The following is a 23,574-nucleotide window of genomic DNA, read 5'->3' on the forward strand; positions in this document are numbered from 1 at the left end:
GACTGATTTATCCATCAACTGGGTGTTAAGCTTCCTGTTTCCCCTTCCCAGGTCAAGGGCAGCCCAGGTGCCCAATTTCTCTCTCTCTTCACAAGGCACCACCAGCAATAGAGATGAGAAATTCTGATGAACAGCCAAGTGGAGGAACCACGGTGTTGCAGCGTCTGCTACAAGAGCAGCTTCGCTATGGCAATCCCAATGAGAATCGCAACCTGCTTGCCATACACCAGCAAGCCACAGGGAATGGCCCTCCTTTCCCCAGTGCCAGTGGGAACCCAGGCCCTCAGAATGATGTGCTGAGTCCCCAAGACCACCACCAACAGCTTATGGCTCATGCTGCCCGACAGGAACCTCAGGGGCAGGAAATCCAGTCAGAAAACATCATCATGGAGAAACAGCTGTCTCCTCGGATGCAGAATAATGAAGAACTCCCGACCTATGAGGAAGCCAAGGTCCAGTCCCAGTATTTTCGGGGCCAACAGCATGCCAGTGTCGGAGCTGCCTTCTATGTCACTGGAGTGACCAACCAGAAGATGAGGACTGAGGGACGCCCATCAGTTCAGCGGCTCAATCCTGGAAAGATGCACCAGGATGAAGGACTCAGAGATCTTAAGCAAGGACACGTTCGCTCCCTGAGTGAACGACTCATGCAGATGTCACTGGCTACCAGTGGAGTTAAGGCCCATCCGCCTGTTACCAGCGCTCCCCTCTCCCCACCACAACCCAATGACCTGTACAAGAATCCCACAAGTTCCAGTGATTTCTACAAGGCCCAAGGGCCACCTCCCAGCCAGCATAGCCTGAAGGGCATGGAACATCGAGGCCCCCCACCAGAGTATCCCTTCAAGGGCATGCCACCCCAATCTGTAGTGTGCAAGCCCCAAGAGCCAGGGCACTACTATAGTGAGCATCGTCTGAACCAGCCAGGGAGAACAGAGGGGCAACTGATGAGGTATCAGCATCCCCCTGAGTATGGAGCAGCCAGGTAAGACAGTTCCCTTTCTGTCATTCCCTGACCTCATCCCCAACCAGCTTCTGCTGTGTGTCAGGAACCTTAAGGGAAGTAATGGGCAGGCATTTGGTGTAACAAACTCTGCAATGCATGGCTGACCCTCGGATTAGTAAATGTCCTGCCAACCTGAACATGTACCCTTCTTCAGACATCATTAGTCCTGTAATCAACATACCCTTGACTTTATAGGTTGAGCATGGCCTCAACTGCCTAGTGGCTGAACAGGAGCACAAGTCTTGATTTCAGTAGCATTTCACTGTCCAGTCTCCTGGGAGATTGAAGGAAGAGGCAGTGTTCCTCTTCTTGTGTGTTATTAAGCCCTCTGAGGGCAAGTAAATTATCTTGCACCTGAGTCTGGAATATCCTATCACTTTCATTTATTCTCTTCTACAAAATTATTTTCACTAATTTCTGCAAACAAATCTTTCTGCAGAATTACCATGATTCGCTCAGACACTAAACAAGCATCTGGATATTATTGCTGGGAGAACTCTGTATGTGCAGGTTCAGCATGTGGCTAGCCTTGTACTTCCTTGCAGTTCACGAAGTCTGGGCTGCTTAATCTTCTGTAGTGAGTTTAGTAGTTGCTGGTGATGTTTTTAAACATCTAAGTTAAATTCACCTCATATTGTATAGAAGTTTTGGTCAAATGCTAAAATGCAGAAAAAAAAAATATATTCCCATGGCTTCTGTACAACTTGCCATTAGTTCAGGAGGACTGTTCTGAATATTCATTAATCCCTAAATATAGTTCTGAATTATTCAGGGGCCTGTTGACTTATTGGTGTATCAACTAGACCTTATGATTCCTTGATTCTGTTCATTGTTCCTACTGGGGCCATGTCTCCAGTCAGGAGTATTTCAGCATATGGGTTACAGAGGGAAGGTTTCAGGGTTGGACAAAAATGATGTCAGTTATATGTGGTATTCCTGCCTGATTACCATGGGTAATTATGGGTGGCTTTTTTCCATAGGGAGCCCCCAGATGAGGCCTGTGCTCTCTTTGATGTCTAACTTTTTGTCTCCTGTCCCCTCTTACTCATTTGGGAAAGTCTCTTGGCTTGAAGTATAGTGGGTGACTCAGGAGAGAAAGAAGGCAGTCAAGGGGTGGAGTAGGGTGAAGGTAAGAGAATGCACCTGGCATTTCCTGGTATTTTACTTTTTTCACCTTCAGGTCCTGTTTTTTAGCCAGAGGCAATTCACTTTGGGCTCCACCTCTAACTTTGCTAGTTTAGGATTTTTTTTTTTTCTTCCCTTAACTCAGGTTGATTTCCTAACCCTTTTCAACCTCTGCTGTGCAGCTTTCAAAGGGCAGGAGCCTAACTTCTGATAAGTGGCTTGGAACAGGAAATGGGGTAAGGGACAGGGCCCTTCCGGTTTAAATGAGCAAGAATCCGATTCCCATCTGCCCAGGGAAAGACCCGGGGAGGGGTTGGTCCATTGGACTGCTTAGCTTAGTGGAGACCCATGCAAGCCAGCAACATGTCAGTGAAGCTGGGGGATTTTGTTTTTCTCTTCTCATCAGCATGGAAGAGTCTAGGGGGACTCCCTCCTGTATGTGGATGGGATGTGTGTGTATTGCCTTGTGGGAGGGGAATGTGTTGGCTGGGGTGTGGAGCAGAATCCAAGACCCGCTTAGCACATGGCCCGCCTTCCCAGGAAAGCTATTTTCAGAACTCATTCAGGAGTATTGTTTGCGATCTGAAATGACTCCCACAGTGTTTGAAGCTAGATGGAAAAGCCCTTTGATCTGCCTAAATAAATACTAAGGAGCCCAAAGAGGGTTTTTTTTTTTTTCTCCATACTGATTAAACCGCCAGAGAAACTTAGTTGCATATATTTAACCGGAAGAGATTTGTATTTTCTCCTCCCTCCTATGTTATCTATGGATCTCTTGCTCTGCTCCCCAAAGCAGTAGAGCCCACGCTGATTATCTTCTCTTGAGCAGTATTTTAACACACAGGTTTGAGGAAATAGTTTTGTGTTTTTTCTCTATGGGAGAGAAATGTGTTTTTTTTTTTTTTCCCCTCTATGGGAGAGAAATAGGGTGCTTGATATGCTCAATGAATGTGCCTGCATGCTCAGTTGTGTCCGACTCTTTGCAATTCCATGGACTGTAGCCCGCCAGACTCCTCTGTCCATGGAATTCTCCAGGCAAGAATACTGGGGGGTTGCCATTCCCTTCTCCAGAGGATCCCTCTTACCCAGGGATTGAACCTACACCTCCTGCATTGCAGGCAGATTCCTTACCACTGAGTTACCTGGAAAGCCCATGCTCAATGAAAAGTCAAGCCTAAAACAGTCCTAATCAGAAGATGCTCTTTGTGAGTTTTGGGTCTGCAGCAGACAAACTGGCAATAAAATTTTTGCAGAGCCTGAGGTGAGGGTGTGGCACATGTTGACGAATGCCTGCCAAGGGGAGGACCTTGAATGGCTTTCCATAAATGTACCGTTTTAGGTGAAGGCATGTTTTTCCTCCTTTATTTCCTTTAAACCAACTAGCTAGACAGTTTGTGAGTACCCTTCCAAGTAACTGCTGCTAGTACCAAACAATTAGAAGACAAAATACTTAGTTCTTAATCCACAAATTACAGATCAAGATTCAGAGCAAGCTCTTTGAGCAAATTGTTGTCCAAAAAAACCTTTGTTGACCTTCAGAAGTGAAGTGAAGACGCTCCGTTGTGTCTGACTCTTTGCGACCCCATGGACTGTAGCCCACCAGGCTTCTCCATCCATGGGATTTTCCAGGCAAGAGTACTGGAGTGGGTTGCCATTTTCTTTTTCAGAGGTGCTGTGAAATGCTAGAGATTTGCTGTTAAGATGAACACAGTGTTATAAACAGTCTTTTTTATTACTTCATTTTCCCTATGCCCTCCTCCCCACTTAAAAAATAAATATCCTGAATGCCCCGAACTCCAGATGGGAAACAAGGCCAGGCCATCTGAAGAATTAAAAGTTTGTTGAATCTTTGTCTAAGTGCTGAGCCTTTTCTGCAGCCGGGGTTTATGCATTTATCAACTGCTTTTAAAAATCAAATCCTTTCTGTTTGTAAAGCAGCCACCTCCTTTCAGTTGTTGACATCGTGCCCAGATCTGAGGTTTCTTGAAATCCTTGTTTAGTGGAATCTAAGGGTGACCTAACTCTGTAGCTTAGAGCGGAGTTGGTTGTGCAAGAGAAACAATCAGGAATTTGCAGCTCTCTCCAGGCTTCAGAGAGTGACCATCACAGAGCCTGGGAAAGGCAGTTTCTGTGGGGAGAATAAATTGGGTTCCAGGCTGTTGGCACCTGATCTGGTGAGAGGGTGTATGGGGGAGCATGCATACGTGTAGGCTAGGACTGTCTTGCGTGCATTGGGGGCTGGGGTGGGGGGTTGGGGTGACATGTGTCTGGGAAGAGTAGGGGCTCCAGTCAGTGAGGGGGCAGGGTATAAGTTGCAGTGTCAACTCGATTGCTTTCCGTTTGTGTCCTCACAAGCTGTCTCTGGGTGGGACTTTTCCCTGGCTTCGGGGAAATGCTGATTTTGGTCCCTGGCTTCTGTCCCGCATGTCTGTCAGGTCTTCTTTTCCACAGAGAACCGGAGGCCCAGGTTGTCTTAGGAAGGAGAAGGACAAAGGGAGGGAAGAGGCAGGGAGGCAGGTCAGGGCTTCCATGGGATCATGTGATTCTGTTGTCTGCACGCGCCTTGTTGTTCCTGGTTAATATGTCAGTGGAAGGAGCTGGGGAGAGTGTCACTCACCCAGCTGACACCCTTATTACCATTATTACAATTACTCTATCTTGAGTGTAGGTTTGCTTCCTCTGACATTTCCCCCAGCTCTCTCCCACACCCGTCGTTCCTCAGTCCCCTTCTCTCAGGGGGGAATTCACACAAGCATTAATACTGTTCTGCTTTTTCATGGTGGGCGGATGCTGAGATCCAGATGGAGTTCGTTGGCTGGAGGGCTTTCTCTTCTTTTACGACTGCCCAAGCCTTGCTTCGTGTTTGCAAACCTGCCAGGGTCGGACTGCCTCAGTTTTCCCAACATCATGGTGCACGGAAATCTGCTTCCTTTTCCAGCCTGGGAAATGTGAAAGGCAGCTGCCGCTTCTCCATTTATCTCTAGGCACAGCCCACAGTCGTGGCCATGGCCACTGCCATTCTGGGCTTATCCAACTCTGGAGCCTCCTTCCAGGCACGTGTGGTCACCCCTTCCACAAGGCCCCTGCAAGGCCATGTTCTGTCCAGGGCATGGGGAGGCCTTTCGGTCTACAGGTGGGAGAGAGGTCAGTGGCTGGTCTGTTTGAGAGAGAGGTCTAGGTTGCTGGTAGGACCCAGGGGAGCTGAGGGGAGGAAGCCCAGTTCACAGCTGGGCATTCAGTCTTTAAAAGAGAACACCTCCCAGGCCTTGGGTTTACACATCCTGGCAATGAGGATGAACGTTAATATTGTCATTTTCCCCTTAAAATTTGAGGACTGGATTAGAGAACATGAAATTTCAGCCCCTCTTTTCTGCCTGAGACATAAGCCCTAACAGATCCCAGGATGCCATAGTTTAACTCGGGTTGGCCAAAAAGTTCATTCAGGCTTTTCTGTAAGATGTTTTGAAAAACTCAAATGAACTTTTTGGCCAACCCAATTTATAATAGCTCTTACTCAAAGTGGAAGGAGAGTACATAGTCCATTTAACCTCTGAGGAAACTAAAGATCCACAGTGTGAAAAATGGAGACAGACTCCCCCCACATAAGTTTATAAACAGCTCCCATGCTTCTGATTGCATAAGTGCTTTGAACTCTCAGACATAAGGGTTATGTAGGGTAGCAACTTTCCAGTCGTCATCATGAAAACCATGTAAATTCTTCTGTCCACAAGTAGTTTGCCCACTTCAGTATTCAGCAATTATTTATAGTGACAGATACATGAAATTGGAAGAATGTGGGTACACCAGAGCCACTGATGGGGCTGAGCAACAACCTTCAACTTGAATAGGTTTGAGGGCTCTGGTGAACATCTGGGTTATTGGGTATGTGTGAGCAAGTGTTTGGAATGGTTTTGTAGTGGTAAAAATCCGTCATAGTAAGGATCTCTTGTAGTGATAGATAAATAAACAGTAATGATAACTGGAGTTATGTGTGGGAGGGAATGTGCTTTAGCATCAGGAATGCCAGTTAAAAGTTAATTGCTCCTGATGATTTGTCCCAGTTTCGCCACAAATTTTATGCAATGTAGTGCAAAGATTAAGTGGATATCCCATAAGTAAAATCACTAACAGGGTCAACCATTCTCATTGGGAGGTAGATATGTGACTGTTTGTAATTCAACACTGAGAAGAGCCCAATATTTTAGTAATTCTTTTGTGACCTCGGGAGCAAAATAGGCTCATGCAGATGAAGTAACTTGAGCAAGGTTACACAGCTAGTAAGCAGTAGGAAAGGTCTCCAAACTCTGTTGGGATCCAAATCCTGTGCTCTTAGCCATCTGTCTTCCCTGGATTGAGAAATAACAACTGTAGGACAGGCATCCACTGGATGTGGGAGTATATTAGGTTAACTGGGCAGGGGCAGGGAGGTGAACATTTTGTGTGTGTGTTTGGTGTATACTGACATATTCTTCCTGGTTGTGGCAATGGTGGAAATAATCAATTTGCATACACTGTTTCCATTAATGGCTCATAGTCCAGTATTAGGTACCAAAATGGAAAAGTCACATTAAACCATGTGCCAAAGTTCTCTTTCTGGAACTTTCTATAAGTAATAGATTGGGAATCTGAACATCACTACAAATCAGTGCATTTTATTTAATAGTAGTGGAAAGAACCTGAAAATGGCATTTAGCTTCTTCTACCCTGGCACTGCTTCTAACTCATTCTATAATATTTGGCAGAATACTTCTCCTCTCTGGACCTCAGTTTCCCCCTCTGTCCACTGACAGACTTGGACTACATAATTTATTTAAGGCCTTTCCAGTCGTTACATTTTGTGATTCAGTACATCAAAATTGTATGATAGTGTTACTTATAATCCCTTCCAACTCTTGGAATTATTGCTGCTAAAAAACATCATTCAGTTATTAACAACTCTCATCAACAATAATTATTTGGTGTCTCTAATATAGTAAGTACCTGTATATCCTCAGGTAGTTTTTTCTGACTATATGAATTATCAAAGAGAGTTGCAGATAACAAGATGAGGGGTAGATTTGATGACGGTTTGCTCTTTCCTTCTGGGCAAGTGGAACGAACTTTCTGTGACTCTTTCTGTGTGCAGGGCCATATACAGGATGCCAGAAAAAGCTTAGTTTAAAATCATGAGGTGACAATTACGTTGTCAAAGGCGCATTTGAAATGCTTAGACTTGAGAAACAAGTGTATAAGGATGCATTACTTTGATTTTCACAAAGCAACCTTTGAGATCATCTGATCTGTCCTCCATAGGATCACACCTCTGTGGGTCAGGTATTGAGAGGAGGCCAGGTGTGGAAGGGACTGGAGAGGTCTTGGGAGAGACCTTGTAGTCCAACCCTGCCTGCTCCTCATTTTGCACCTGTTCTGGGGGCCCAGAAGCCTCCACATCTCCCTTTCTTGTGCCTTCAAGTGGGAGTTTAACCTGAGTACACCCTCCGTGTTTTCCAGGCCAACACAGGACATCTCATTGCCTTTGTCAGCCCGGAACTCTCAGCCTCACAGCCCTACTTCTTCCCTCACATCTGGGGGTTCCTTGCCCTTGCTGCAGTCTCCACCATCTACTAGATTGTCTCCTGCCCAACACCCCTTGGTCCCCAGCCAAGGAGACCACTCGGCTCACCTGCCTAGGCCACAGCAGCATTTCCTTCCTAACCAGGCTCACCAGGGGGATCATTACCGTCTCCCCCAGCCTGGCCTGAGTCAACAGCAGCCACAGTCACACCATCACCACCATCACCAGCAGCAGCAGCAGCCAGGAGAAGGCTATTCCGCTATGCCACGAGCTCAGCAGTCGTCTGCTTCATATCAGCCAATGCCAGCCGACCCTTTTGCCATTGTTTCCAGAGCCCAGCAGATGGTTGAGATTCTCTCAGATGAGAACCGGAACTTGCGGCAGGAGTTAGAAGGATGCTATGAGAAGGTGGCGAGACTGCAAAAGGTGAGACCTCCGTATGGGGCTATTTGAGTCTTTTTGAAATCTTATTTGTTTAATATTGATATAAAAGTGTCCACTTGTGGGTCCCTGTATGACATATGGGCGGGTCTTCAGGATTCTTATATCTGAAGGTTAGATGGAGCAAACTTTAGAAAAACCTTCTGCCTCTCTAGAAGTAACATTTCACAGAAACCATAGCCCCCAAGAAAGCTTAACTGAGTGTTTGAGAATTACAAAAGGCAGGGAAACTGCTTCAGAAGGTCAAGAACACTGGAGAGGGCTCTTTTGGAGAAGTACCTGCCAGCATAAAGACTTTTCCTTTTGATTGCATTTTTCCAAATACAAAGTACTGAATTTGAATCTTAACTATAAATCCATAGTTCCCAGAAAAATCTCATCATTGAAGTTAGATCCTGACCTGCCTTGTTGTGGAAAGGGCCTAGAGTACTTTTCCAAGTGGTAGTTTTCATTGTAACTTTTTCAATGCCCTTTACTTTCCCCCCTTCTTGTGTTGGTCCTTCCCTTAGCTCAAATGAAACATCTGCTCTCCTCTGGTGTGTGTGGGGAGCAGGAGGGGTTTAGCACACCACAGATGGGTGACATGTGACAGCCCGAGGCTAAGGAAGTAGCAAAAGAAGTGTATGTCCCAAGTTCACATTCTTCCCTGGGCCCCTCCTGAGTCTTTTGCAGCTGGGACTTTAGGTCTTGAGTGCCCTAAGCTAGGAACCTTAGCTCTTAGCTTCCTGTGGCTGGTGGTGAATAGGGTTCTGCCTTTGGCAGCCTCTTTGCAACTTCTGTCATTGTGGAGCTCCTTTGGTTTGATCTCCCAGACAATGCAGACTGCTCAGGGATGTGAGGATGAAGGTGGAGGAGGGAAGGGAGGTTGCCTGGTATTGTTCAGTAACTCTGTCCTCAGGAGACACCCAACAGTGGAAATTTCAGGGGCCTGAATGAAGCTAACACTGTGTAAACACCAGATCTGAGTCCTAAAGGAGAGGAGGGCTTATTATCAGCTAAGTATTTTTACGGAACAAAAAAAATGCCTTTACCGCGCCTAATGTTCCCAAGTCTGGATGGATGGGGGTTGTTGAGTGAGAAATGTTTCTTACTGGCTTTGCCCCCAATTTAAAATTTTCCCTCTTCTCTCATACCTGCCCCTGTCCCATCACATTGGTACTCACACACTATAAGCAGACTGGTCCAGTTCGGCTGATTAGGTTTAACAGTTGACAATGCTCCCTAAACTCTTATTTGTGGTGGCCCTGGCCCCATCTTTGATATAGTAAATAAAGGGTGAACCCAGATCTTCTACAGACTCTCTTTTCTAGAGGATAGTGATTTTTTTTTTTTTAATGAGGGGGAAGATGGGTGGCAGGGAGGTGGAGCAGAAGAGTCTGGGTTGTTTTGTTCTCCAATATTGGGAAAGATGCCTCAACCAAGTGCAACTGGGACAGCTTGAGTGCTGGGAGAAGTGAAAGCTGACCCAACACTGCAGTGGGTTAGAGGCACAGGTGGGTTAGAAGAGGACAAATGAGGGGAATAAGGTAGATGTCAGCTGGTGCTGGGAAAAATAAGAAGGCCTGAGGCTCATGAGGGGAATAAGTAGATAGAATCAACCTGGAAACCCACCACCATCCTCTCTCTCCCCTCACCTCCCACCACAGACCAAACCGATGGATATGCCCTTCTGTGTCTCCTTTTCCTGTTGACAGATGTACAACTTGCCCTTTTAGTGGGGGCAGTATCTACAAATGGTATTGGGAAAGGATTGGTACAATGTCTTGAAATAGTACTCTGAACAACTTGAGTAAAGGGGCTGCCTTCCATGAGGATGCGGAATAAAAGGAACCCTTATACACTGCCAGTAGGAAGGGAAGGTAAATTGATGTAGCCACTATGGAAAACAGTATGGAGGTTTCCCAAAAAACTAAAAATAGAACTATCATATGACTCAGCAGTTCCATTCCTGGATGTGTATCTGAAAAAACAAAACATTCAAGAAGATGCATGCACCCCAGTGTTCATAACAGCATTGTGTACGATAGCCAAGATATGGAAGCAACCTAAGTGTCCATCAACAGATAAATGAATAAAGAAGATGGAATACTGCTCAGGCATAAAGAGAATGAAATTCTGCCATTTGCAACAACATGGATGGACCTGGAGGGTATTATGAAAAGTGAAATAAGTCAGAAAAAAAATACTGAATGATATCACTTATATGAGGAATCAAAAAAATACATCAAACTAGTGAATATAACAAAAAAGAAGCAGACTCAGAGATACAGAGAACAAACTAGTGATAACCAGTGGGGAGAGGGAAAGAGGGAGGAGCAACATAGGGGGAGGGGAGTAAGAGGCACAAACTATTAGGTATAAAATAAGCTATAAGGATATATTACACATCGCCAGCTTCCCTGGTAGCTCAGCTTGTAAATAATCCACCTGCAATGCAGGAGACCTCATTCAATTCCTGGGTTGGGAAGATCACTGGAGAAGGGTTAGGCTACCCGCTCTAGTATTCTTGGGCTTCCCTGATGGCTCAGATGGTTAATAATCCACCTGCAGTGTGGGAGATCTGGGTTCGATCCCTGGGTTGGGAAGATTCCCTGGAGGAGGAAACGGCTACCCACTCCAGTATTCTGGCCTGGAGAATTCCATGGACTGTATAGTCCAGGGGGTCACAAAGAATCAGACTGGACTGAGCAACTTTCACTTCATGAGGAATATAGCCCATATTTTATATAAGTGGAGTATAACCTTTAAAAATAGGGAATCACTATATTGTACACCTATAACTTCTACAGTATTGTACACCAAATATACTTCCATAAAAACATAAACAAAGGGGACTGCCTTCCAGGTGTGGCACTCCGTGGGGCACTAGAAAACCTTGTACTCTGAAGACAGCCCAGAGCAGACCAGCACCGAGCCTGCTCTTTCAAATAGAAATGTTTATTTTCTCTACCAAGCACTTGAATTTCATGCAAAAGCTTTATTGGGCTCAGGCCTTGCAGATCTTGTCTCTAAATGCCATTCACCAGTTTTCACCTTCTGTGCTGCTATCTTGGTACCATCTGCAAGGAAAAAAGCATTCTCAAGTCTGCTCTTTTCTGTGATGTAAGCTTCATTTGTTTGCAGGCAGTCCCGCCTCAGGCATCATGCTGGAGCTGGGGCAGGTACAATCGGAGTTGTTTGGTAACCCCACCTTTCCCTGAGTCTCTCACTGGGCGGGGGGAGGGGTGCTAATATTTCTCCCCCTAAAGTAGCCTGAGCTTTGTTAAGGAGGATAGTGAAAAGCTGAGAAGGAATGCAGAATGGTTGCAGGAGTCAGATTTAACTTGAAAATTACTTAATAGGCAGTGGGGTTTACTTGTCTTATACAAATCATATGCAAATATCTCTGTGGTTGTGACATGTACAGTGAAGCTCTACTGGTTCCACAGAGACTCTAGAGTCAGATTTCTTATTTTCTTCCCAATTCGGGCTAATTCAGGGCGGGATCCTTTCTCTTTGAGGTTGTGTGTGTGTATACATTGTGTGTGTATGTGTGTGTTTACCTTTTACAAGATTTGCTGGAGTGTCATAAAACACAACTCCAATCATGAATTTCTGTTAAAAAATCTGTTACGGTGTCCCATTGACTATGGGATAAAGTCCAAATGCCTGGCATTAAAGCCCTTTTATGATCTGACTCCAATCTATCTTTGCAGCCAGATCTTACCAGCTTCTCCCTGTGTACCCCACAGTGTCCAGCCAAATTAGACTACTGGTCATTCTGGGAATGCATTCACTCACTTAGAATAGAATACCCTTCCCCTCACCTCTGCTCATTGAAATTTAACCCAGCTTTCAGGATCTGACTGTAAATACCACCTCCTCCCTGAAATCCTCCTCTCCCTTCACCCCCAAATAGGAACAACCTCTTTCTCCTCTACAATTTATAACACTACTCCAACTTTTCTTAATAACATATTTCTCCTGGTATTCTTTTACTTGATTAGATTGAAAGCTTCTTGAGGGCAGCTGTAATGTCCTTATTCATATTTACACACCCCACAGTGTTTTAAAGAGTTCCAGTAATTTTTGGCCCCTGGTAAATGTTTGTTAAATTGAACTGAACTAACTAATGAGGCTAAGTCTTAGGGTTTTTAGTTTTCATCTCCGTCTCTGCCTTCTAGTAAAAGGCCATCTCAGTCTTCTCTTTCCTAAAATGGGGGAGAGGTATCTTGTGTAGGCCAATATCAGCCCAGATCGAAATAAACATATAAAAACCCTTTGAATGCTTTGCAGTAACTATATACATTATTATTGTTTTCTAAATTAAGAAAGGAAAGGAAAATCATTTGTAACTATACTTATGAAATTTATCCTCTCCTACAACCTTCTCTGAAGACAGATAAACATATTTGTTTTTAACCTAAGGAAATCTTGGGGACTGGTGAGTTAATTACTGAGCTTGAGGTTGAACTTAGAAATTTTTTCAGGAAACTTTTCTTATCTGACTGTGTTATGATTGCCTCCTGGCCATCCATAAATCCCTGGGAGAAGTTGTCATTAAGGATTTGCATATATGTTTTCAGATCTTCTTCCCCCATCCACTTCCTACCATCATCACTGTCTTTCATTTTTGTTGTTCAGGTGGAGACAGAAATCCAGCGAGTCTCAGAGGCATATGAGAACCTTGTCAAGTCATCCTCCAAAAGAGAGGCCCTGGAGAAAGCTATGAGAAACAAGCTTGAGGGCGAGATTCGGAGAATGCATGACTTCAACAGGGATCTGAGAGGTGAGAGAATCACTGAAAGGCATCAGTCAAGAGGTTGAAGGGAACAACAAGGTCCTACTGTAAACAACAAGGTCCTACTGTATAGCACAGAGAATTATATTCAATATCCTATGATAGAAAGGGATGTCAGAGCCTACCAGTACCTCTAGCAGTCAACAAAAAAAGTCCCTTTGATAAACTTCAGTGAAAAGAATATAAAAAAGAATGTGTATATAGATATAGATATATCTCAGAATCACTTTGCTGTATAGCAGAAATTAACACAACACTGTAAACTATGCTTCAGTTTTACTAAGAAAGGATGGTGAAGGGAAGGGCTAAGCTAAGGAACACATGGTGAGGCTTCTAGGTCTTGTCCAGCCCACTGGGATGGTCAGCAAGTTGCAGAGCATAGACAGGCTAGGTTTTTGCGACTACAGTCGTGTCTGGTCCTAAGCTTTCTTAATTAAAGGGGGATGAACTGATATGTAAATCAGACGGTATTCCTCTCAGGTCTCCTGGACCCAGTTGGCCTGCCCCCATAGTCTATGCTACTTGTCTTCCTTTCTGGCTTTAAAGATTTTATAAAGATTTAAATTTAAACATTTTATAATAACTCTGGTGCTCTTTTTTTCCCAGTGAATGAAAAATATCATATATTCAGGGACAGATTTCTTGGACGGAATCTAGAAATTTGGACTTAGGTTTTGTCAGTGAGGACTGAAAGTGTTAAAGTACTTGCCTCCTACTTTCCCGTCATGGTCTAGTGTTGTTTTGGGATCCACGTTTGCAAACCTTTGTCTGTGTCACCCCTTCTTGTGTAATAAGAAGAGACAGGCTTGTTTTGCTCAAGATCAGTATTTAGAGGGCAAATAGCTCGTGCTTGGAAGTTTGTCCTCAGGGCCCTGTTGATTGTCTCCAAATTCCACAGAGCGTCTGGAGACGGCCAACAAGCAGCTTGCAGAGAAGGAATATGAGGGGTCAGAAGATACCAGAAAAACCATCTCTCAGCTCTTTGCAAAAAGTAAGTCTGAAAGCTTCAGCAGCAGGTATTCATGTACGAGTGGGAGTGAGGTGTATGAAAAGGTTATGCAGTTCTATATAGCCTCCTAAAACAGCCAGGGAAGAGTGAATGTCATATAAGGATTCTTTTTCCTGTTTAAGCATCAAGTTGAGAGATTGTTTTTTTCCTTCTGGCCATGAAGGCTGCTTGCCACAACATCGAGTCACATCAACATAACTCCTTCTGTATTAAAATAGAGAAGCCCCTTGGAATTCTGGCTTTTTGTCATAGCTAGCTGAAAAGGACCTTGGTAAACTTGAGATCCCTTCATATTGAAGGGACTTATCATTGAAGGCTGCATCTGCTGGTTCTGGAAGAGATGAGATTACCACGTGGGACTGAGACAAGTGCTTAGAATACCTAACCTGTACCTGGGGCTCCTGTCAACATCCTTTTTATATCATATGATTCCATATTGGAGGATTGCAAGGGGAACTAGAGGGAGACCATGGCTAAGGCCTCAACTAGTGACTCTAGTGTGGAGTTGGAGGTTGTGCGGGAGGGCAGAGCTATGTCTTCATCCTAATAGTGTTTCCTTTGTCTGGAAATACTCCTAGGACCAGGACAATGAATTAATCTTTTTCATTATCGGGTCCCTAATGGACTCCACCCAGCTAGACAATGCTTCATTCTTTCCAACTGCCACAGTAAAAACAGCAGTAAAAAACTACACAGTGGATTGAGTCCATAGGGCGAGACAAGTCCGGAGGAAATAGATGATCTCCTCTGACTTCTGCAGATGCCCAAGGCTTGGTGGCCGCTACCCTCGGCCTCCACCAGTGCCGTTCTCAGCTGGAGAAGTGTTTCGTGGGGATCCACTGGGCCGCATCTTTGTTGGGCCTCCACATGACCCTTTCAAGTCACTCCATGTGGCTTCCAGTCAGCTTTTACCAGTTTGTTTGATCTTCACTTACAGTATCCCCCTCCCTTCCTGGGTTGCTCTCTTGTGCTTTGGCTTTAGAACTGGAGCTTTTTTTTTCCTTCCTCATTTCCCTGAGCTTCCTGTTCTTTTGTCAGTTTGCCTTAGAGGAAGGAATGTTGCTTTTCTGGTGTCATCAGTGCTTAGTGTAAGTTGTTGTGAAGTTGCTTTTGTGGTGTCCCTTGGAGGCTACTTTGCTGGTGGAGATGCTGGTGGCCTCCCAGTTTAAAACACAGAGAATGTATGGGTTCTTGGCCCTGGATCTGTGACTTCACAAACTCCCTGTGTGGAGATGGTATTTCAGGTGTCCTGAGAGTTCTGCTGCTGGTTTCTCAAATGTGGTCATTTAGTAGATCAAACTGGGTTAGCAGCAGTGTCCAAGACTGTCAAATGGTTCTGGAAGGAGCCTAGTAGGTAGGGAAGAGGGCATGACTTGTGTGGCTCTGTCATTTCTTTTGCCTTTGGGCATCCACAGAGTGCTACATGGTTGGAAGTGTGGCAGGAGCCAAGAAAACACTCTTGAAAAGGCCCCCTAGACAGGCCAGACCAACCTAATCCTAGAAGAAGGCAAGAGCTCAGAACAACCTGGCCTTAAGGGTGTGGGACATGGTATAAGGTACTCAAGCTCTCAGAGACTCTGTTTTCTCATATGCACAATGGAGAAGAGAATAATACAACACCTGCCGTGCATGGTTGTTCTGAGGATTAAGTTAGTACAATACTTGGTATGCAATAAGTATTCAACAAATATTTATTTCTTCCCAAGGTACATCTGAATAGGTATGTAAAGTCAAGATGGGAAGGAAGGTAGGTTGCCCTATTAAAGTCTCTCCTACAGGGACTTTCCTGGCAGTCCAGTGGTTAAGACTCTGAGCTTCCAAGGCAGGGGATGCAGGTTTGATCCCTGGTCAGGGAACTAAGAGCCCACATGCCATGCCTTGTGGTGTAGCCAGATAAAGTCTCTCCTAAAGACTTAAGTATGCATGTCTTGAGAGGAAGGGCACTCTTCCTGCCACTGAGCATCAAAACTGCTCATTTGAGTTTTTGTGTGAGGTCTGTCAGAGTTAAGAGCGGAGGGACCTAGAAGGGCATGGGGCATAACCACATGTGTCATGGTCATCTGTACCTACAGTGTCATCTCAGATTGACCTCAGTTTGAAAACTATGTTAGTGAATAAAGGGTGACATTGCCAGTTTTATGCATTTTTATGAAATACCATTTTTTTCTGATCAATTTAATATCGATTTTTTATTGATTTAATAGACTGTCTATTGAGGAAATGATGGGGAAACTTTGTGGAGGCTCAATGGCTCATTGGCCAATACAAGACTGTTTGAAGAAATAAAATGGAGGAGACAAGCCTACCTGTTCTTCTATATATGTGTGTCTGTATGTGTTTTTGTGTTCACCTTTGTATAATATTTTTCACAATATTTTTGACATCTGTTTCCTCATTGCTTCTGCACAAACCACCATTGTTAAGTGACTTCTAAATTGACACAGCAATTTAGTGGTAGAACCAGTGGTAAGAGTCCAGATCTCGGCGTCCTGCTTCTTGTTACTGGGTATTACAACACTAAAATGTCCAGGAATGGGTATGACTATCAATTTTGCTCAGGTAAGGTTTTGAGCCAGCTCTGGGATGGCAGTATTGATATTTCATGTCCTGATAGATAAGGAGAGCCAGCGTGAGAAGGAGAAACTGGAAGCGGAGCTGGCCACTGCTCGTTCTACCAATGAGGACCAAAGGCGACACATCGAAATCCGAGACCAGGCCCTGAGCAATGCCCAGGCCAAGGTGGTAAAGCTGGAAGAAGAGGTATGTGTAGTTTCCTCAGGTGGCGTGTGAGCCTGAGGGTAGAAGAGCTAGAAACTGATGGCCCTGGGTTGGGGGGTCTCCCATTTTGGCAAACTGGCAGCTGCATCATCCCCTGACAGGAAGGTGCTATCTGCTACTTCTAGTTATAACTGTACTGATGTGAGTGGACTTGGATTTTTTGTCTCTTCTCTTCGAGTTCCTTCCTTTTGCTCCAGAATTGAAAGTTACCAAGGTCAAGGAGTGATTTTCATTTGCTCATTTATATAATAAGCTAACTACCGCCCCTCTCCAAATTCTGACTATGTATTGATAGCTAACCTTGCCTTAAATTAAGCTAATGACAGATTTTGTATATATATTTGTATCTATAGGTATAGATAGATAGATATACATATATATCTATATATGTGTATATATATGTTTACATATTTGTATTTTATATATATACATACACATGTATATATATATATACATACACATACATACACAAAATACATATACAAATAAATGTGTGTGTGTATATATATATATATATATATATATATATCACTGATTGTCTATTCTGAAATTGGACTTAGTAGGAAAAAAAATAGCCTCCGTTATAAGAAGTTGGAATCTTTAAAAACTTGAGATTAAAAAAGAAAGTGTTCAGTTACAAAGCCTTACCCATCCTGGCTATTATAGGTGAGATGCCTCTCCTACTTTCATTCATTGCCTGCTTCCTCTCCCTCAGTAAGAATGTTCTAGTTCTTAAAGATCTTCTGACTTATAAATACCCTTTGAATTCTTTTGTGGGTGTTAACATGCTTGTTGGAGCTGCAGTGTGGGCTCATAACTTTTCTAATAGATGGTGCCGTCTAACCTATGATGTCCTTTAACCTGAATCGTTTAATCATTAAACTTCAGGTTGCATCAAGTCAGGCTAATATTCTGCTTCATCAGTTGTCTAGATCAGAAATACTGCCAAGTTTCTTTATTGAAAATGAAGGATACTTGTACGTGCCTGGTGTCCAGGTCTTAGGAGCTTAGCACTCCCTCTAGCTAGCCCTTCACCATATTCATATATTCCCTTCCATTCCCTTTTTGCAAGGAGATCACAGAGAAATTTACAGGACAGGGTTAAGACTGTGTTCTTTTAGAGAAGGGAAAACTGAGAGACCCACTGAGAAGTAGCTTGCTGGTAGTCACATGGCAATTCTTAACAGAGCCAGGAATAAAACTGGGATCTCATGACTCTCTATTCCCTAGACCCTGCTGCCTGTCTCCCCATCTGAATCATCCCTTGGTTCCACTCCCAAAAAGAGAATGTGGGCGCTTGTTCAGATTTAGTAAACCTCTGCATCTTTTAATTAAAAAAAAAAATAATTGCTTTACTCATTGGGCCACTCTTTTTCAACAGACTATGGGAAGCTTGTCCAGACTGCTTTGAGATTAGGGTATATATACAGCCCACTGCCTCTCCAGGAAGGATGCCCATCTAGTTGGAGACAAACTGGGGATAAAGACTCTGCAGCCATCTTGGTTTTCAGTGTCTGAGGGCTCAGTGGTAACTAGCTGTTAATCATGGAAATAACATACATGTATGGAGATGATGTTAATCTGTAGTTCCCACTGAGCAGCCCTCAGTGAAACAGTTGCCTGAAATATATTTCTGGCTTCAGACTTCTGAGGCTTTTCTGGGCATTTGTTCCAGAGATTTTTTGTCATTTTCCAGGGCCCTGCTCCAAAACATGTAGATTTACAATTTAAAGAAGAAGCTCTGAATATTGGGCTAGAATTGAATGATGGCATCTAGTAGTCAGAGATATCTCACATGAGCTCATCATTATAGTTAATTTTTTAGTCCTCATCCAACTGGTTGTCTCACACAGTCTAGTTATTGGGAAATTCTGAGTTGCTGTGGCTAAAAGAGCTAGGACATGTGACAGCGAGTGTAACCTGGGAGCCTTGTACCTGGCGGAATTGCAGAGGTAGAGGCCATGAAATGGCTTCCAGTATCTCAGGCTAGATCACCTCTAGCACATGTCAGGGCTTAAAACCACATCTCATGGAAAAAATCCATGGATTCCTGTTTACCTTTTCATTTAAGTAGCCCATAAGGGCTAAGTTTGCTCCTGGGTGATGTTTGACGTATCTCCACCGCTATATTCAAAGGAAAACATTCCTTTTCCTTATCTTCAAAGACAGGAATTGATAACTGAAGTTTTGCTTGTTTTTGCTGTGACTCAGCCCCCACGAGGTCTCATTTTTCCTGGGGTAAAAATTTTAAGTAGAACATTAGGGAGGTATTTAAGATGTAAGTAGCCTTGGAACTAATCTAGTAAGGGTTCTTTGTTGTGATTTCTTCACAAAAATGGTGGACATTTCTAAATGAAGAAGAGTATTCCCAAACAGAAAATATTTATCTATCTGTTGGAGGTGGCTGAAGTCAGGTCATGTTGGAAGGCAGAGGGATATGGCAGATGCCTGTCTATGGCTCATAGAAACAGATAATTTAGTCATGGCTTACAAATGGCACCATGAATTTTCCTTAGAAGTTCTTCCAGAGAAAACCTCTCTAGTCTACTTTGTAAATGAGAATTAGGGAAAATTTCCCAAATTAAGCTTTTTATTTTTTTTCCTCCCCTAGGGAATATTTTCTTAGCCTACTAAGTGCAAGGTCACTCAAGTTTTCCTATTCAGCATTGCATCAAGATGGTCAGATTGACACATATTACATATTGAATCATAATGTTGTATACCTGAAATGCATGTAATGTTACAAATCAATTATATCTCAATGATATCACCTGCTTTACAGATATGAAAATTGAAGTGTAGATAAGTGAAGTGACAGAAAGCCCTGTGAGCCCACTGACAGGTGGCTCAGTGGTAAAGAACCCACCTGCCAGTGCAGGAGACATGGGTTTGATCTGTGTTACAGGAAGATCCCCTGGAGAAGGAAATTGCAACCCACTCCAGTATTCTTGCCTGGAGAACCCCAAGGAGAGAGGAGCCTGGCAGGGTCGCAAAGAATCAGACATGACTTATCACCTCAACAACAACAAATAAAAATAAAGATGGCTAGGGAACAATGATGACTACTTTGATGGTCTGAAGACCCTTGCATCTATTTACATCTTTCTCTTTTACAACATCCTCATTTAGGTATTTTCCTTGAAATCCATTCCATCTTTCTAATCCTATTAAGTCTCTTGCCCATGACACTCAGCATTCACTGTGCTCTAAGCTCTATACAGAAAGGGTTCCTTGGCCTTACAGAGAACTTTCTTCTGCAGTCACAATCTCCTTCCTCTTCCAAGTTCAGCTCAGATTTTCTCACGAACCCTGCTCTGCTGACATCGAGGGATATGGTATCTTGCTAGGAAGGGGATATCATTCTAAAGAGCAGACCTGTTTTTTGGTGATTGACTATAATCCTGCTTGCTTACGCAGCATGCAGCTGGCTGAGGTAAATGGGGTCTTTCCATCCCTGCCCTTATCTTTCAGGACACATAGGTCCTATTGAAGTGGAGCCTCATTAAGCTCCAAGTCAAAAGAACTCTGTGTCCTACAGCAATCATGGTATTCTCACATTCAAAGAAACTTCCCTCTGCCCACCACTAATTTGACCTCACTGGAGAGTTTCGACAGATGCTTGGCATATCCACTCACAAGTCTCAAGGCAGCCCAGGCTTCTAGCCGGCTGCTGTCTTATGATGATCCGGAGCGGAGCTACTGCTTGGGTAATTGTTTCAGGGATAGTGGGAAAAAGGCCCTGGCAAGATCAAAGAGGGAAGATGCTGCGGGTGGGCTGCTTACTGAGCAGAATGCACAGGAAGGGATAGAGTGGAATGTGGGAGGGCTGGCAGAAAGAGCCAGTGAGCCTTGTTCTTTGGCTTTAGGCTAGATTGACAGCCACAGAGATTCAGGGGCAAAAAGGGCCCAAGTGTTAACCTTTTCTCAGCTGCAGTGTCTGGTACAGATATTTAGACACTGCAGTGAAAACCCTTAGCAGTGGTGCATTTTCCAGAGTCCTTTTGCCACTCTTCTCATTCTCCAAAACTAAATCCATATTGTATCATTTCATTTCCACCACCATTCTTCATGGCTCATATTTTCTCATTTCTCGATCCCCTGCCACTTATTTGACTTGTCTTTGACTTTAGAGAGACAATTTTCGCTATCACACATATCCACAGGGCATCTAATAGTCTCCTTCTTGCCAAATATTAGAGGAAGATGTCCTAGGGATAGACATTTATATGTCTCATCCAGAATAATCCTCAAACAATAGGATTTTGCTGTGATAGGTAAAATTCATACAGTAGTTATAATGGATTATAAATCTGAGGGTACGATTTATGTGTGCATTGAGAGTAGAGATAGGAATTCAGATAAAATATGTATATAGCAAGAAATCTTCTTGAGTGCTCTGCTGATGAATTGTTGACTCATTTGAAGGGTGTTTTATTTAAAGAGGACTTTTTTCCATATTTACGGGCAACATGTTTTCTTTAAAGTAGGTATAGCTCCACTCAGTATAAGAAATTATGTCCCTGCTCCCAACATAGGTAAAGTTACTTCTCAGAGTTTGATATTCTGTTTTTCTCCTGATTTTGGCATTTGAAATCCCCAAACTAAAAGCCTTGTGTATTTTTCTTTAGTCTGCTTAACAGAATGAACTCCATTCCCTTGGTAGCAAGTTTCTAGACGTGGTTTTATTTTTTACTCCGCAGTTCTTTTAATATCTACCAGTGGACCACAGCTTCTTGGCAATGGACACAGGCAACTTGCTAATACCAGGGTAATGTTACCAAATTGCTTCAGAGGGAACTCTTACTTGGAGCCATGTGCTCCTGGGTAAGACTAAATCAGATCAAATGGAAATCACTGGAGGCTCATGGAGCAACATGCAACATATAACTTAGTTGTATGAAGGAGAGGAGCCAAGAAAGTACATTTCAGTTCTGACATTTGTGGTGACTGTGAGTGTTCAGAGTTCTGGGAGATAGAAGGGAAGATGAAAATCAAGACATAATGAAGGATGACCTCTGTGATGCCGGACTTAGTGCCGTATTAGTCTGAATGTTCTTTAGTCATTGGGTGTGTGTATATGTTGGTGTTCATCTAGCTCATAATAGTCCACTCCCTCTACTTATCCATATTATATATTTTTTATTATTTATTAAGACTTTACTTTTTTTAGGGCAGTTGTATGTTCACAGCAAAATTGAAGGACAGGTACAGAGATTTCATCATATACTCACTGCTCACACATGCACAGCCCACGCCCCCCCCCCCCCCCCATTATCAACATTCTCCACCAGAGTGGTACATTTGTCACAACTGATGAACCTACATTGACACATCATAATCACCCAAAGTCCATAGTTTACATTAGGGTTCACTCTTGGTAGTGTATATTCTGTGGGTTTGGTAAACATACGTAATTACACATATCCATCATTATGGTATCATATAGAATATTTTCACTGCCCTAAAAATCCTGTGTTCTGTCTGTTCACCCCCACCCCCATGTATTTTTTTGACCTTTTGAAAGTATTTCCAAATACTTAATATATCCCCACTGTGAACCTTGAAAGTTTCAATAGATTAGGAAATTAAAGTACAGACAGATTATATAGTAGGTAATACAATACATCTAGAAGAAAACTCAGATCTCTTAACTCCAAAATATCCCATATTATGCCTTGTCTATCAGTGAATAAATGGAGAAGGTTGATGATGAAATCACTTTCTTACAAATGACTGAGACAAATGGGTAGCTTTCAGGGCCCTAGATGTAATTTTGTAATTAGCCATCCTTGAAAAAATAAATTTGAAAGACATCTGCAGTTGTTGGAAGGAGGGAAGAGATGCCATCACGTGGTATTCATTTGCAGGGATCAGATTTTCCTGAGTCAGAAGGAGGTTAACAGATCTGCCAAATACTTGGGAATGGGTTCAAATTATTGTAGAAGTGTGATGAAAAAACATGATTGATTGAGCTCAAGAGTATTTGCCCTATTCTTCAATAGGTTGCCTTCCTGCAATTCTTTCCCCCAATTTTATGATTCCCTTCTAAAAATTTAACTCTTAATAGAAATGATTTGAAGCCCTTATCTTGACTTTCCAAGCAAAGTAAATACATTTATGAATGTGTTTATTGTTTTTATATCTTAGCATTATAGCTAAGCTATGCTATGCTCGTTTTTGTTCCTGTATTTGACAGTTATTTAATATTAACTGGTCACCAGCAGTATAGTGAAAAATGAACTATAATTAGAACCTAAGAGAGATATGAAGGAAATCTCCAGTAGTGCTGAAGTGGAGAGCAAGGTTTCTCAACTTCAGCATTATTAACATTTGGGGCCAGATCATTTTTTGGTGATTGTGATGGGGGAGGCTGTCCTGTGCACTGTGGGGTGTTGAGCAGTATCCCTGGATTCCACTAACAAGTTGCCAATAGCAACCTACCTCCAGATCTAACAATCAAAAATGTCTCCACACTTAATGTTCCCTGGGGACAAAATCACCCCCAGTTAAGAATCATTAGTATAGAGGTAAAAGAGTAAACTACCATAGATTGGACCATTGAGGTACAGCAGGAGGTGACAAATTGGAAGAGAAGGTGAGTCTAAAAGATCAAGGCAGAAAGTAAGAATGATTTAAGGAACCACAAGAGGAGATCATAGGATTAGGGAAAGAAAGGGAAGACCCAGCACAGCCAAAAATAAATAAAAGAGGAGCCACTTGCTACAACTCACCAATTGCAGTTGGCTTCTGAAGCACTCTTTAGACCCAGAGAGATGTTGTGGGGAGGGAGGTGGGAGGGGGGTTCATGTTTGGGAACGCATGTAGGAATTAAAGATTTTAAAATTAAAAAAATAAAAAACCAAAAAACCTCTAAAAAAATA

The 23,574-nt window shown here is 43.2% G+C and overlaps 1 protein-coding gene across 10 annotated transcripts in view; it reads left to right on the forward strand.

Moving 5' to 3' along the window:
- The window catches only part of AMOT (angiomotin), a 66,927-nt gene that overhangs the window by 17,305 nt on the left and 26,048 nt on the right, over positions 1–23,574 (forward strand). For 4 of the 10 annotated variants that reach the window (XM_042242444.2, XM_027963371.2, XM_027963372.2 and 1 more), the window contains exons 4-8: positions 52–985; positions 7,622–8,111; positions 12,750–12,894; positions 13,805–13,897; positions 16,530–16,675. In XM_042242444.2, coding sequence (XP_042098378.1) covers positions 114–985; positions 7,622–8,111; positions 12,750–12,894; positions 13,805–13,897; positions 16,530–16,675 — 1,746 coding nt within the window. In that variant the 5' untranslated portion in view covers positions 52–113. Of the gene's footprint in view, positions 1–51; positions 4,306–7,621; positions 8,112–12,749; positions 12,895–13,804; positions 13,898–16,529; positions 16,676–23,574 lie in introns of all 10 variants that reach the window. The other 6 variants (XM_060407642.1, XM_027963375.3, XM_027963374.3 and 3 more) reach the window with 3 other exon arrangements.

This window comes from Ovis aries, chromosome X, assembly GCF_016772045.2.
Source record: "Ovis aries strain OAR_USU_Benz2616 breed Rambouillet chromosome X, ARS-UI_Ramb_v3.0, whole genome shotgun sequence".
Classification (NCBI taxonomy): domain Eukaryota; kingdom Metazoa; phylum Chordata; class Mammalia; order Artiodactyla; family Bovidae; genus Ovis; species Ovis aries.